Genomic DNA, 16380 nt, shown 5'->3' on the forward strand with positions numbered 1-16380 from the left:
GCAATATTTATTAGAAGCGTAAGTTAAACTATGGTAGACTGAAAAGTGTGACGGTCATGTTACAGATTTCGTGAGAGCAACATCATCACTTATGTAGTCTTTTTTCACCCCCATAAACTTGCACAAAAATAAAACCTAGTTCCATACAAAATATGCATATATCGAATTACAAGAAAAAGCACTCGAAACGAGGGTAGGACCGAAGACTATATATACAAACACATGATGAAACATTGTAGATAGAAACAATCAACAAAAAATCAAAGCCTATCACACTCTGTATGAGAGAAGTTGTCCTTCGACGGACCTACATATTCTCCAGAGAGCGGCACATAGTCTTGTCCACTGATAATTGCTTCCTTGAACTTACCTGTTTTTTCTCAAATGAACAAGTAAGTGTCATTGTAGTCTTCTTCTTCAAGACACTCCTCAATATCGACCACAATTGGATTTTGATGACTACCTAGCTCATCATGTTCACCATTCTCATGATCATTTCCATGATTTTCTACGTCTGTATTGCTTCCATAGAAGTATGTTCTTGCCGGTACGTCCATGTAGAAAACTATTTCAATGTCGGTGCATTGTGTCAAGTGTGGGATTTTCATGACCTTCCAAACTGACGAAGCTCGCTTTCTATCCATACCATTTCCTATTTTAGGTATTATCCAAGATGCAACAGGGTAATACTTCCCAATTTGTATCATTCAAAGCAAAGTGTTTTCAAGTGGTGCACCGAATTTATTCAAAATGTAACAAATGCACGCTCAAACAGATTGACTGGCGATAGGCATACCTTGTTCTTCAGATCTCCTTGACCATACAGAGCGCACAACAAGTTATTCTTCAAATGAAATGTTGTGGTAGAAGAACTTGAAATGGCTTTTGTGAATATCCTTCACCAACCATACCTTCAAAAGTGTGCATATAGATTTAACGTAATCCACTACACATTACCAATCCTCCTTCAGGTTTGAAGAAGTCCCATTGCATGTACCTTTTTTTCGGTTTCCCAATACTTATTAGAGAGGTGCCATGAGAGAAACCACCATTTGGAAATGAACCATGGTTTAGTGTTCCACCAATGCAAACATTCCTTTGAGGCACTCCATACGAACAAACTCTTCAAGAGGTTCCCAATTGGATACATCAATATCACCATTTTCAATCCCCATTGTCACTAAAGCTTCATCTTTTTCGAAGCAGGGATTTTTGAGGAGTTGCTCATAGAAGGATGGGATACTTGCTTCTTGCTTTTCTATCAAAGTTTTAGAAGATCTTGATACAAAGGGTACATGCAATTATTAGAGAGCATATACGCAACCATGCAGCAAAGTATGCTCGTCGTCTAGCAGCCTCTACAGTCTAACAGATTAAAAAAACATGTACTCAATAAACATGAAAACAAACCATCCTAGTGATCTTGCTTTCCTTTTCACTGCCAGAACATTGCTAATGCAGCCTGGGACCTTCAGGCGGGGGTAAGTATCCTTCCAGGTCGCAATTCCCAGTTGTGTTTCTTAGAATAGTAGTCTGACTTGGTTTCGCTTCATGACAGAATAGACCAGTTGATAGAGGGGCGGGTGCAGAATTCATCACATCACAGAGAGGGAGCCTTTTCGGTGGCATGCTTAGAAGCAGATGGAGAATTACAAGAAGACGATCCTTATAAATAATCCCCCACAAGGGCCCACTGGATTAAGAAACAAGAGACATGCACGTATAACAGCTGCCAGCACGTGATATCCATCCCCTAAAAGCATGGTGATCCATGCACGGTTTACTTGAACAGGTCAAGCATGGGCAATCTTTTGGTCGGTTGCTCTCCACAATGAGAACACGGAGGGTGGCAGGTGCTCAAGATCTAGCCCTCCCTTTCGAAAATATTAGGGCAAGATGCATCAAAACACTACAAGAAAAACTGACAGCCAATACAGAAATACTTCCCAAAGCACCCAACTGACAGGTTTGTGGCAAACACTGACCACACCCCTGTTTTAATGCTCTTGGGTGATAAAAAATAGTTTGAAAATCCCTGCCATGTTTAAAGACATGAAATCTCCCATCTTTGAACATCACTGAACATCACCTACAAGATAACCATGTTCACTTCGGCTTGCCTATCCAATGTGACTAGGCTACAGTCCACAAGTCCCTAAAAGTCTGATCGACATGTATCCATGCAGACCAACCACCTTAACTGAGACCTTACCTTCTTCATCTACTTCTATAAACACGAGTGGCCACCATCAGTGACATGGATTAGCTATTAGCAAGATATGATTAGAGGAGACATTTCCACTAGACTGCAAGATTTGTGAAATAACACCCATTAATTCTTGGATTCCCAGCACATAGGAACCCAAGTCTATGGTGCAAGCCTGCAAAGTAAAGAAAATCAAACAAAACCAAATCTGAAGCCACCTTCAGAAAATCAAACAAAACGTAATCTGAAGCCGCCTTCCCACCACCCTTCAAAACAAGAATAAAATCCAGTTAAATTTTTGCACCATTCACATTTGGTGCCAGCCTAGAAAATGAAATAAATACAGTATCCAAGTATGCCGAAATATGGCAAGCACGACAGCCTCTCCAGCCCTCCTAGTAAATGTTTCCATCTACACCATGTCACTATTTTGGATCGAACAAAGAACCTTGATGACCATACCCTCCCCAATTGCAGCACATCAAACTCCATTGAGCACATGTGCTACTTGAAATCTTCGGCTACGATGTGACAATGTCATGCTTAAAATAATCATTTTTGCTCAAGAGAGCAGTCATGCACAGCAACCCTTCTTTGTGATCTGGACATCTTGACCATCTGCTGGGATGACAATCTTAGTGCCCGTTAAAAGAGCTGTATTGCCATTACCTTGTTCTTCATTTGCAATCAAAGACTTTTTACTAACTATTCTGTAGATCTCTGTGAGCACTGTGTAGAATGCACCCTCTACATTAGTGGCTTCCAAAGCTGATGTTTCCAAGAAAAATAGGCCTTCTTTCTCAGCAAACTCCTTTGCATCCTCAGTGGGAACTGCCCTGAGAGTTCCCAGGTCAGTCTTGTTACCGACTAGCATGATCACAATGTTGTTGTCAGCATGACTTTTAAGCTCCTCCAGCCAGCGAGCCATATGGTCAAAAGTTTGCCGCTTGGTGATGTCATATACCAACATAGCTCCTACTGCCCCTCTGTAGTATGCACTTGTAACTGCTCTATATCTGTTACATGAACAATGTGACATCAACAAGAGTGCAAAATATCCAAGCCCTCAGAAAGGTTCTGGAACAAGATCAAAGCGCACATCAAACCCTGATCTACAATCCATATCAGATGTACACAGGCTGTCCAAGCTTGAAAACATGGACAACATGATTATCAAACCCTTATCATCAAAGGCTAACAACACCACAAATTGTACCAAATCGTTATCTAAAATCAACACACAAACAGTGTAACCCCTAGGAAAACCAGACTTCATAGATCTTAACGTTAACTTTAACACAGAAGGTACGGAATCATTAAACCCTAAACATATCATTACGAGAAAGATTTATGCAAACTATTCAAAAAAGGCCAAAATGGCAATCAAACCCTAATCTACCGTACAAACCAAGACCATAATGGCTATCAAACCCTAGCCTGACCTACAAACCAAGGCCCAGATGGCAATCAAGCCCTAGACTGCCCTACAAACCAAGGCCTGGATGGCAATCAAACCCTACCCAGCCCCACGAACCAAACCCTAACGCCGAATGCAAACGTCAGACCATAAACTATCATCGATGTAAGCTTCAACATAACAAGCTTATAGATCTCTTCAGAATAAACAGATCACAAGAGCAACTAGAAAAGCAGATGAAAAAGGGCCATCTTACCTCTCCTGACCTGCAGTGTCCCATATCTGAGCTTTGATGGTTTTATGATCCACCACGATTGTTCTGGTCTGAAACTCCACTCCGATGGTAGCTTTGGAATCCAGAGTGAACTCGTTCCGCGCGAAGCGATTAAGCAGCTGCGATTTCCCCACCGCAGAGTCGCCGATGAGCACTACCTTGAACACATAGTCTATCTTCTGATTGTAATCGCCATAGCTCGCCATGTCTGGACAGCTCTTGTAAACCAAACAAAAAGCTGAAAATGCTTTTTGGGATGCAGGATTGGAAGCAGATCTTTCACTGTAGATCGAACGCAATCAGAAAGCATGTAAGAGTTGCCCTGATAGGAGCCATGGAAGCAAAAGCCCTAACAGAAAGCTTCCATCAGATCTGGTGAAAGGTAGGGAAAGGGTTCTGAAACAGCAGGATGGCAACGCGAGCGCAATGGAGATGGCTCAGCTATCATTTCGGCAACAAAGTTCTCTATATATATATATATATATTAATTGTCTGCCTAGATATATATATATATATACAAGGTAACTTTGCTTTTAAGTTCCCTTCACCAAAATCACAATCTTTAGCCTCACATGAATTTCTTCACCTAAACTTTTCTTTCTAGAGTCACAACCTAGCCTTACATAAATTTATTTCCCTAAACTTGTTTTTTGTTGGATGCCCCTGTCGCGCTAGGTTGGTGTGGTTCTTGGGCTCTCACACAGAAGGCCCATCTTGCGTTCGAACCTTGGCCCTAAACAAAACCCGTCGAGCAAGCCGAATTCTGTGCCCATCTTTTGGAAAAGAAAAAAAAAACTTCTCTCTTCCCTAATGTCAAATTTTGCTAACTCAACCCATTACTTTTTGCTTCTAATAAAGTTATCGTGTGTTTCTAATAAAGTACACTTGTCTCTTTATAAAAAAAACCATTATGTGGTCATACCTAAAGCCCAAAATCTCCTGGCTGAAACCACCTCCCTCATGATTTAGTGATGTTGTTTATGCATCTCACATATAATCAAAATGTCATTAGATGATGTTTGGCAAACATTTACCCTTGTAAATTTTATAATTAATCGTATGGTTTTTTTGTGTTGAAAGAAACTATGTCCTCCACCTTATCTTTTCATAGTGAGAACATTTATGTAAATTCATGCCTACAATTACATTGTCATAAATATCTTGATTCATCTTGCACAAGTTTGTAGACTCAAAGCCCTAACGAGAAGATGACCTCCTACTAATGCATACACCTACTGTCACGTAGGCTGTAATGCTTGTGACCGACGGCAGACCAGATGGCCATATCCGGGGTTCAGTGGGAGAGGACGCCCATGCGGAGTCATGAGCGGCCAGGCTAGTGTGGACGGCAGGCCACACACTATATAGCCTGGGGGATGAGGGGCAATCCTCATTCTTCCTCTATAGCTGGGTGGTGAGCCAGAGGCCGTCCCCTCTCATGGTAACGCCCGTAGTGGCGTTACGGATATCTAACACTGGTATCAGAGCGTGGTTCGAGGGGATCGTGAGAGTCCGCGCGCGAACGGGGGACCGGAGCCCACTCGATGGTTTTCATCCACAATCTTCTCACCCTTATCTCCACAAGGGAATGTGTGGAGGGAGGGGGGCCAAGATTTTTTGAAGGGAAGAACTCTTTCTCTCTCTCTCTCACTCTCTCTCCCCGTCACACACAGGAAGCAGCATCGCAGGTAAGCAAATTTTTGTTTGTTTTTTTTGTTTTCTGCGTTAAATGGCTGCGAACAAATGGTTCAATTTGTGTGGAAGGGGGGGCGCAAGCCTGGGAAACACGCTGTGTGTGAAGGTGGGGCGGCGAAAACACGTAGCTGAAACTCTGCGTGGGGGGGCGAAGCAACAGCCCCACCGGGATGACCTTTCCCCACAACCGTGTGGAAGAGCCTTGGGGGGGGCTTGCCTTGCAAAAAACGAAGGCATAGATCAGCGAAAACCACTGTTCATTTTTGCCGGTGCTGGTGCTGGTGCTGCCGCCTGGACAGTGAGCTTTGGACATCGTGTGTAGGGGGGCGAATGCCAGCCTGCTGGCGACCTATGTAGAGACCGGGGGGTAGGCGCCTTCGCCTATGTGACCCAGCCAGCCAGGCCGGCGCCAGGCCAGCCAGCCAGGCCGGCCAGCGAGACGACGGCGGCTAGCCAGCCAGGCCAGCCATGGGCGGCCAGCCAGCCAACGGCGGCGGCGGCCAAGGGCCACAACGGCCAGCACACGCCAGCCAACCCACCAGCGGCCAAGGACAAAAAAAAAAGATGAAAAAAAATATTTTTTTTAATTAATTTTCATTATTCATTTCTTGGAAATTAAAAATCAGAAAATTCAAGGAAACCCTCTCTCTCGGCTGGGGAGGAGAGTCATCCCCGCAAGAAATAATCCCGGCAAGGCACCTCTCGATCATTTAAATTCTTGTTATGAGTTGCATGCATTTTTCTTGTGGATCGGAGCATCCCAGAAGCATCCTTGTAGAGGCCCGCAATGCACAACAATTCGACAGGCGACCGTAAAGGGGGGTGACTATTATTCTCTCTCCACCACTGCTCATTTTTATTAGCGTTTTTTTTTAGTAATTTCCGAGTTCTCGCATTATTTTTTGCAAGAATTAAAAATGTCTGCTAGGCGTAGTGTGTCTCCACCGCCTTCTACTTCTCTAGGTCTTTCCAGTCTCTTGTCCTCGGTCGCGGGTTTGACCCCGACCGAATTGTCAGGCCTTACACGCCCGACCGTTGTTCGGTCTGGAGCGCGCTTATCGATCACTCGTGATCCGCCAGCGCCCTCCTCGTCTATTGACCCCGTCTTAGGACCCAGCGAGCCCGCAGCGGCCGCATTGGCTGATGACCCCTTTCTGGCCGATGATCCAGAGGACATGAATACTGACGTCGCCGAGGGGATCGAGGAAGACCTCTTGGATTATGACGACGACGACTATGACCTATTGGACCCTGCTGATGTACTGACAGAGACGGAGCTCTCTAGTGGACTGTTTAAATATCTTAATGCCAAATTGAACACTATGGGTAAAGTCCAGGCTGATTTAGTCACGATGCTACAGAGCATCTCCACAAGATGCACTGACAGCCGCCTCGGCTAGTACTCCTACTCCTCGTGGTAGCCGAGCTCCTGCGGCACGGGTGAGCGTAGCCTCGCCAGTAATTGCACAAGTACAGGCCGATGCGCCTGCGGGGCCGTTCGTAGAGCGACAGCTTCGTCGTTGTTAAAAGACTTAAAGCCGCCTAGTTTTGGTGGCGAGGAAAAGGAGAGAAACAAGGACTCAGTCAATATGTTACTAGCGAAGTGGTCAGATTTGCACGCGCTGCGACAGCAGCCTAGCCGTATACAGCCCGTTAGAGGCTAGCCTCTCATTAACCGACAAAGCGTACAAGTGGTGGATGAGTTTGACAACTCGCCCTGCCACTTGGACGGAATTTGAAACAATGTTTCGAAAAGAATTTTTGCCTGTTAATGAGGCAGAGAGAAGCTGGGAGTTATGGGACAAGTGCTCCATGGAGAACAAATCCCTAACTCAGTACATCTCAAACTACAGGGAGATAGTACTCAAGCTAAAGGGAATCGATGCATTCCAGACATTGCGAGGCTTTAAGAGAGGCCTCAAAGATGATTACCTTGAGTACGTAGAACCCCTACAGCCTAAAGACTTAGCAGAGACAATTCAATATGCACAGATATTCGATGACATCAAGCGCCGTAGTGCACGTGGTGGTTCTAGCAGGGCCGAGGGTAGTGAAAAGAGGAGGTCAGGCCTCAAAAGAAAAGGGTTCCGCAGTGAGAAACAAGGGGATAGGACGGACCAGGAAGGACAGGGTGGTCATTGGTCTAAAAAACCGCGACCATCCAGGAAAAAAAGAGACACTGAAATCCAAAAGAAAGAGCAGTATATTAAAGCGCGTAAGGAAAATCGCTGCTTTAATTGCAATGAAGTAGGGCACACGAAGGCTGAGTGTCCAAAGCCTAAAGCCAGCACTAGTGGCAACGAGCCCAAAAAAGATGGTAAATCTTCTAGGCAGTTGCATACAGTGCAGAGACTCCCTCTCAGATCCGCAGAGTTCAAAGAGGTGATAGTATGTCATTGTGATGAGCATCACGCTTGTTCAGTGACACCAGCGATGTGGCAGCCTACTGTAGGTCCTCATGACATGGTGCGCATGTATGGCACCATAGGTGGCCGTAGAGTCACAGTTTTTATTGATGATGGAGCTAGCCACAACTTCTTGAACTACTCGTTAGTCAAGAAGTTGGGATTGACTGAGACCCGGAGTGATCATGAGTATATTGTTGGCCTAGCCAACGGATATGACAAAACGGTATGGAATACCGTAGTATTGGGGGTCCCATTATCTATGCAGGACTACGAGGCTCCGCTTGACTTTCAGGTCATGCACTTAGCCAGAGCAGACGTATATCTAGGCAGGGAGTGGCTGTATGGCTTGGGCCCTAGTCTAGCTCAGAATTACTTACATAATACGCTATGTTTTGAGCATGGAGGTAGAGTCATCACCCTGCAGGGCGACAGTACTATCCCTGCCACACCACTTATTTCCTCCATGGAGCTGTGTACAGCGGTCCGCAGAGACCAGATAGCAGAGGTATATGCTTGTTACCCTCTTTTGAATTCTGTTTCCGTAGATGAAACGATAAATGATGTTTGCGTAGACAAACAAGAAAAACAAAATAACCTTGGACGAGACCCACTGTTTGAAAACCCTGTTTGGCATGCATGTGATTCAAACAAGAAAAAATCCAAGGTGAATGAGACATTAAAGAAAAAGTACGTAGATACTTTAACGAATTTATTAGAAGAATTTCAGGATGTTTTTCCTGATGATTTACCAGATGGTTTACCACCATCTAGAGAAGTAGACCATGGCATCGAAGTTATGCCAGGATCAAAACCTATAAGCAAACCTGCTTATAGATTAAGCCACTCCGAGGCAGAGGAGGTGGAAAAACAATTAACGGAATATTTGAACAAAGGCTTTATTCGGCCTAGTTCAAGTCCGTGGGCATCGCCTATTCTTCTGGTAAAGAAGAAAGACGGATCTATGCGGATGTGCATAGACTATAGGGCTCTTAATCAGATAACGATTAAGAACAAGTATCCGATGCCACGCATGGATGAGTTGTTTGATCAACTCTATGGATCGAGATACTTCACAAAAATAGACCTGAGATCTGGGTATCATCAGGTTAGAATAAAAGCAGAAGATGTTGCGAAGACAGCATTTAGGACCCGTTTCGGGCATTTTGAGTTTTTGGTTATGTCATTTGGGCTAACCAATGCTCCAGCGACGTTTATGACGCTGATGGACAGTATTTTACGTCCATATCTGGGAAAATTCGTAGTAGTTTTCCTAGATGATATTCTTGTGTACAGTAAGACACAGAAAGAACACATAGAGCATTTGCGTCTAGTGTTCAAGTTGTTGCGAGAGCATAAATTATTTGCAAAGAAAAGCAAATGTGAATTTTTTGAAACAGAAATTCACTACCTTGGCCATATTATATCCGCCGATGGTACGCGGATGGAGCCAGAAAAAGTAGAGGCTATTCTTAAATGGCCAGCGCCGAAGAATCTCGAGGAACTGCAGATTTTTCTTGGCATGTCGGGGTTCTACCAACAGTATGTGAAGGACTACGCGAAGATCGCAGTCCCGTTGACTAACCACCAGTTACGGTCAAAAACAAAAAACATTAGTTGGGGGGATGCCCAACAGAAGAGCTTTGACAAGCTCAAGGTGACCGTAGCAGCTGCACCTGTTTTGACAATTGTCGATCCAAATGAGCCGTTTGTTTTGGAAACAGACGCTAATAATGAGGCCATTGGGGCCGTACTAATGCAAAGGGGACGCCCAATTCCATTTGAAAGTAAAAAGTTAGATCGTGCGCAGCGTAACTACTCGGCTTACGAGCGAGAGTTACTAGCGATAGTTCATGCACTGAAAAGGTGGAGACACTATTTATATGGTGCCACTTTTGAGGTCCGGACGGACCATGAAAGTCTGAAATGGCTTTCAAGTCAAAATGAACTGAAGGGTAGAAAAGCTCGGTGGGCGAAGATTCTACAGGAGTTTGACCTTCAGATACGTTACCAGAAAGGTAAGTATAACGTGGTGGCAGATGCACTTAGTCGCATGCCACAGATAAATGAACTTAGTTTCACAGTCTTCAAGAATGATTTCTTGGAGTCCCTACGTGGTTTATGTGAGCACGATCCATCTTTTACAGAGGTCTGGCGCGCTGTACGCGTACGCACTTCTTCACAGACGCGACCACCTCCCTCGCTGGCACGTATTGCTAGTCCGGAGGGACTGGCCGAAGGTGCAACGAGAAGGGAAGTGAGAGTTAGTCCGGAGAGACTAGCCGTGTCTTCTGGGTATAGTTTGGAGCCGGAGAGTTCTGACGTAGGCCCTTCATCACCTTTGACTGCCACGGCTTCAAAGGGGAGTGATAAACTTCGTCGGGGGAAGAAATATGCTAATTACTCCATTGACGACGGGTACTTACTCTACAAGGGTAGAATATGTGTACCAACTATTGGTGACTTTCGGGCCCAAATTCTTAAAGAAAGTCATGATAGTCCAAGTGCGAGTCATCCTCGGATTCAGAAAACCTATGCACTAGTAAAAAGATAGTTTTATTGGCCTAGTTTGTTTAAGGACGTCCAGACTTATGTGCTGAAATGCAATAAGTGCTAGGTCAATAAACATGAACGTCTTAAGGTTGGAGGACTACTCCATCCGCTGGAGATTCCTCAAGGGAAATGGGAAAGCATTTCCATGGATTTCATTACCGGTTTACCCAAGACGAGTCGAGGGAATGACTCGGTGTGGGTGGTAGTGGACAAGTTAACTAAAATGGCAAAGTTTATTGCCACGAAGAAAACTATTAAAACGCCAGAGTTGGCAAAACTCTTTATTGAACATCTCTACAAGCTATATGGCCTGCCCGCAGATATAGTGTCGGATAGAGATAGAAAATTCAACAGTCATTTTTGGAGGGAAGTCTTCAAAAAGTTGGATACTACTCTGAGTATGAGTACGGCAGACATCCGGAGTCTGATGGTCAAACTGAAAGAGTTAACCAAATTCTAGAGGATATGTTGCGTTCTTATGTTAGTAAGAAGCAATCTAATTGGGAAGAGTACTTGCTCTTATTGGAGTTTGCCTATAACAGCTCCAAACACTCAGCGACTGGATTTACACCATTCATGTTAATGTATGGATTCCAGCCAAGATCTCCGATGGCTGTAGGCCTAGAAAAGGAGAAATTCAATCTGTCAAGGATTTCCTTGAAGATATGAATGATATGCTCAGAGCCGCACGTGAGAGCATTCGTAGCGCCCAGGATCGCGCTAAAACTTATGCGGATAAAGGACGAAGAAAGGTGACCTTTGCAGAAGGTGACTTTGTATTCCTCAAGGTTCCTGCGCAGTCAGAAACCATGAAAACGGGAAAGTGTAATAAACTTTCTCTGAGATATTGTGGTCCTTTTAAAATCCTTAAGAAGATTGAGGACGTAGCATATAAACTTGAGTTACCGGAGAGTTCTCAAGTCCATCCTGTCTTCCATGTCAGTAAACTGAAGAAATCAGTTCACGGGTTAGAGAACGCAGTTTCTCCAGAGATTTTGGTGGACTTGATAGAGCCACCAAAGATACCACATGAACCTGAAAAGATTCTACAGTATCATGATAGACAGACCCGACATAAAGTGTACCAGGAGGTACTTGTTAAATGGACAGATAGGGATGAGGAGGTAGCTACCTGGGAACGCCGTAGTGCAATTTCCAAAAGGTTTCCCCAGTTTGTTTTCGAGGACGAAAACTCTTCTTAAGGGGAGGGTAATGTCACGTAGGCTGTAATGCTTGTGACCGACGGCAGACCGGATGGCCATATCCGGGGTTCAGTGGGAGAGGACGCCCATGCGGAGTCATGAGCGGCCAGGCTAGTGTGGACGGCAGGCCACACACTATATAGCCTGGGGGATGAGGGGCAATCCTCATTCTTCCTCTATGGCCGTCCCCTCTCGTGGTAACGCCCGTAGTGGCGTTACGGATATCTAACACCTACCCACCTAGTGCACCCCGCCAATTCAGTTAAAGCCAATGCATTGTTGGTTTTATTGAATTCATCCAAGGTAATGCGTAAATATCACAAGCTATAAGACTCTCTTAGGAGTGGAGATTGTAATGCTTACATATATGAGTGATATGTTGAATGTGAGAGTCAAATCAAATATGCTTTGAAGTTTGACTGCAAGCCTAGGATCTCTCTCTCTCTCTCTCTCTCTCTCTCTCTCTCTCTCTCTCTCTCTCTCTCACACACACACACACAAGGGAGGGGCTTGTGCCCTCACAATCAATTCCTAGGAACTTTGAAAACCTATCGTGAAGGATCGGCCCTAGCCCCTAATAGGTTAATGATATCGAATTCCCTCCCCCAACCCCTCGGTGACAATACACCTCCCTGCAAATCAAGGATGTATAAGGATAGGTTAATGATATCGAATCCTCTCCCCCCCACCCCTCGGCGACAATACACCTCCCTTCAAATCAAGTATAAGGAAAGATAATAACATTGTTTATCTCACATGTGATGTTTCGAGCTAAACTACACCAATATGAAAAACACCTTTTTTTTTAAAAAAAATAACATTAGTAGGAAGTAATTATTAAATCACTAGTTTCAAAAGCCGTGTCTAAGTTACAAACCACCACCAATGTGTAGTGATCTACCTTACTCAATTGTTCCTTTTACGAAATTATTTTATTTATATCCTTGTTATGACCTTGTATCATTGATGAACTACTAGCTTGCTGAGAAAATCTTCTTAATTTGTTGGTTATTTAGTTACTTATTATTGTATCTGTTATGACTTCAAATCTTTGAGAACATCATCTCTAACATAAAGGTAGCTGCATGTCTAGAATTTGTGCTTTTAGATTCTTTTAGGTTGATTCATTGCTTGCTTGGTCAAGCCTCTTCACTGATTCTATATATTTTTATTTGGACAAAGCATTGAGAGCTTCTTTTTTGTTTAAATACCAAGGCATGAGCTTCTTCGTTAAGCATCAAGTCATTTTGTCATGCATCCTTTATAGAGCTTGGGATCCACTTTGCTAATACAGAATACACATCCTTTTGCTTTGATTCTTATATCTTCCTATTGAAAATTTTCAATGGATATGCCCTTAGACCGTTGAGTTATGGTGAAGTGGCGGTTTTTATTATTGTTACAATCAAGGAGACAATCCTTATACAAGTAATCAGTTCTATAATTCTTACACAATGTTTGCCATGCCCTTTCTTGGATTTTTAAAGACACTACGCTAACCCTATGGTGATTTCCACCACAACATTATGGTTGCCACTATAACCACAACATTACATTAGCTCTTTTAGGGCATATTCAATAGAATACACATGGATACAACTACCACCATCATCCTCCATGTGATATAGAACATTGTTGTTTTGTTAAATCTTCTTGAAGCATGCACCACCCATTGTACTTGCTTGCGTTATTGGCTAATGGGGCTAGCCTATGTGCTCCTTGGATAGGTCTAGTGAGGGGCCCATGTGCTCCTTGGATAGGCCTAGTGAGGGCCCCATAAGTTGTGTTCTCACCTGTTGTATACCTCTGACGAGATTCCCTTATAAGGATCTATTAGCATTGACCTATTAGTAGTATGGAGCCTAGAGGAAGTTTCTTCAAGATATCCACCCATCCATGCATTCGAGAGCATGCATTTGAGAGCTTGTTATGTGTCTCCTTGATTTCATTGCCTTGCCTTTGACATGTCGACTTTTATATCTTGCAAGGTGGCAATAAGGTGGGCTCTTCACTTCCTCTTCATATAACTCTCCCAAATGCTCCTCCTAGCAAGCACTTTCATAACATGGAAGAATGCTCTCCACTTTCATATAACTCTCCCAAATGCTCCTCCTATAGCAAGCACTTTCATAACATGGAGGAATGCTCTCCAATAGTGTACACATGGCCTCTTCATATAACTCTCCCAAATGCTCCTCCTAGCAAGCACTTTCATAACATGGAAGAATGCTCTCCACTTTCATATAACTCTCCCAAATGCTCCTCCTATAGCAAGCACTTTCATAACATGGAGGAATGCTCTCCACTTTCATATCACGCTCCCAAATTCTCCTCCTAGCTCTTCAAGACTCCCTAACACTAATAGATCATTGGAGGAATCCCATCATAACATGGCATATAGCATTATCTAGTAATTTTGATCCATTCGTCTTCTTCGACAGTCTTTTGACTTGTAAACCTTCATTTTCACAAGGAGAAACGCTAACGCGCAGAAAGCGTCATTCATAGATTCCCTGGTACGCAGAAACTCTGCTTTTTTCACACTCTGATTTTCAGATTCTTCTGCAGATCATCTAGGGTTACGATTTGTTGCTACACTGCAAAGTAGATAGGCGCACAATACGCGATTGTATTGGCCATATATGGACTTTTAAAAATATATACGAAGGAGATTAACATTTTTTTCTCGCTTGAATTTAATAGATGGGAATATGCTTTGAAATAAATCAATCTCCTTGTCTATTGTGGGACAGTGGAGAGAGGGTAAACGGAGGGGATGGAAGCAATGGAGAGGGCGGAGTAGTAAAAGAGGCATAGCTGGGAGAGGATGGGGGCGGTGGAGAGAGGAGAGAGAGAAGGGGGCAATGACGGGAGAGAGGGGCGGCCGAGGGCCTGCGCTGTAGAGAGGACGAGAGCCTGCACTGGGGGGTGGTAAGCTGGAAGGTAGGGGTATTTTATAAATTAAGCACACCACATAAAATTGTCAATATGCACACCAGATAAAAAATATGGGTGAAGGAGATTAGCATTACGAAGGCTGTTTTTTAAATCAGTAAGCAATCTGTTTTTTGTTTTTTCATAAACCATTATCCAATGATTACACACACATATATGTAGTGAGATTGACGAATCATCATGCACCCCCTCCCATACCAATGTAGCCAAACTGGTGGTGTATCTATGCTAGGAGGCATTGCAAAATGAAAGACCAATTTCCTAAATTTGGTAATCCCCAATTATTTCATGAATAAATGTTCTTAAACTTGGTCAATCAAATGTTAATTGGTTCTCTGTGTGAATGGCATTTTTTATTTGCAATTTTGATTTGCATTTTTTATTTGCAGTTTTATAATTAGCGCAGCATTTTGGCCTCCTTCCGTATACTTGGGTCCGTCTCCAAGAAGCATTGAGGCCAATAGGAAGAACTGTCTGTTGATTTCCTAAATTTGGTAATCCCCTATTATTTCATGAATATAATTTTCTTAAAATTGGGCAATCAAATACATTAATATTTCTTTCCACAATTGTATTATCACTAATTTGACTATATGTATTCTAAATTATTAACCTATTTTTTCTTTTTTATTATGTAGTGAAATGTCAAAAATGAAAAAAAGAGCAAGAGAATCAACGATTGGAAAATTTATAAATTCAACTAATGAAAGCCATGAAGTTTCAAGCATAGAACCTAAGAAAAATCGTGGAAGACCAAAGAAGTTATCTAATGAAGATGCAATGTTAGATCAATCCAATGTCAACTTGAAAGTGCTTGAGCTAAGTGTGACAATATCATTAGGTGGTAGTGACATTGATGAAGCATTACTAAATAATCTTCATGATTTTATCACTAAAGAATGCCTTGTTGGTAGTTGCTCATTGGAAAGAGGAGGCACAGTTTTCCATTTACACTATCAAATGGTCATTAGAATTCATGCAAAGTCAATAATTGCAGTTAATAAGCTCATCAAAAAGTATCTTGGATGGGATAAGAATAATCCCATTGGTGGCATTGTAATGTGTAGAGCATTAAGGCAGAAGAACATGCACACATTTCATGGTATGATAGGCTATTGTATGAAAGATATTGATAAGCCTCATTATAAAAATGTGTCACATAATATTAGTGCTGAAGATATTTCAATGGGAATAGAAATTTACATGCAATATGGTGCAGATGATTTGAAGAACAAAGTTTGTCTTACTCCAACAAACATTTTTTATAGAGCATTGATGTTTTGGAAGTTCTATTTAAAGCATCCTTTAGGCAATAATTTCTGCACCACCATTCATAAAATGATCAAGACAGGAAAGTACTACTCATCTTCTAATTGGATAACACCATATCAAGGAAGAGGAATGGAGCTTCAAAAAGTTGATGCTTTATGGAGGACAATGGTATACCCATCCAACACAACAATGAAAGATATCTTTGACATTTTTATTAATAAACAAAATTTTGATGCTTCACATCCAAGATTAGATTGGTTCATGAATAGATGGAAAAGAAATGAGAATGAAGTTGACGATTTCAAGTATGCCTTTAATGAAGATGAAATAGTAGAGAATTTATATAAGACAAATAAGCAAACAATTGAAATAATGGAAGAAGAGCAAACACATAGACCGGG

General features: G+C 42.7%; 1 protein-coding gene across 1 annotated transcript; it reads right to left on the bottom strand.

Moving 5' to 3' along the window:
* Positions 1-2448: 2448 nt before the first annotated feature.
* On the bottom strand, positions 2449-4361 carry LOC147640794 (ras-related protein Rab11A-like). The gene is made up of 2 exons (XM_086815215.1): positions 3880-4361; positions 2449-3222 (listed from the first exon to the last, which is right to left on the bottom strand). The coding sequence occupies exons 1-2, from the start codon at positions 4101-4103 to the stop codon at positions 2781-2783; spliced, it is 666 nt and encodes a 221-aa protein (XP_086671341.1). The 5' UTR covers positions 4104-4361; the 3' UTR covers positions 2449-2780.
* Between the last annotated feature and the right edge of the window lie 12019 nt (positions 4362-16380).

Source organism: Cibotium barometz, chromosome 2 (assembly GCF_041138505.1).
Source record: "Cibotium barometz isolate CiBa-2024 chromosome 2, ASM4113850v1, whole genome shotgun sequence".
NCBI lineage: Eukaryota > Viridiplantae > Streptophyta > Polypodiopsida > Cyatheales > Cibotiaceae > Cibotium > Cibotium barometz.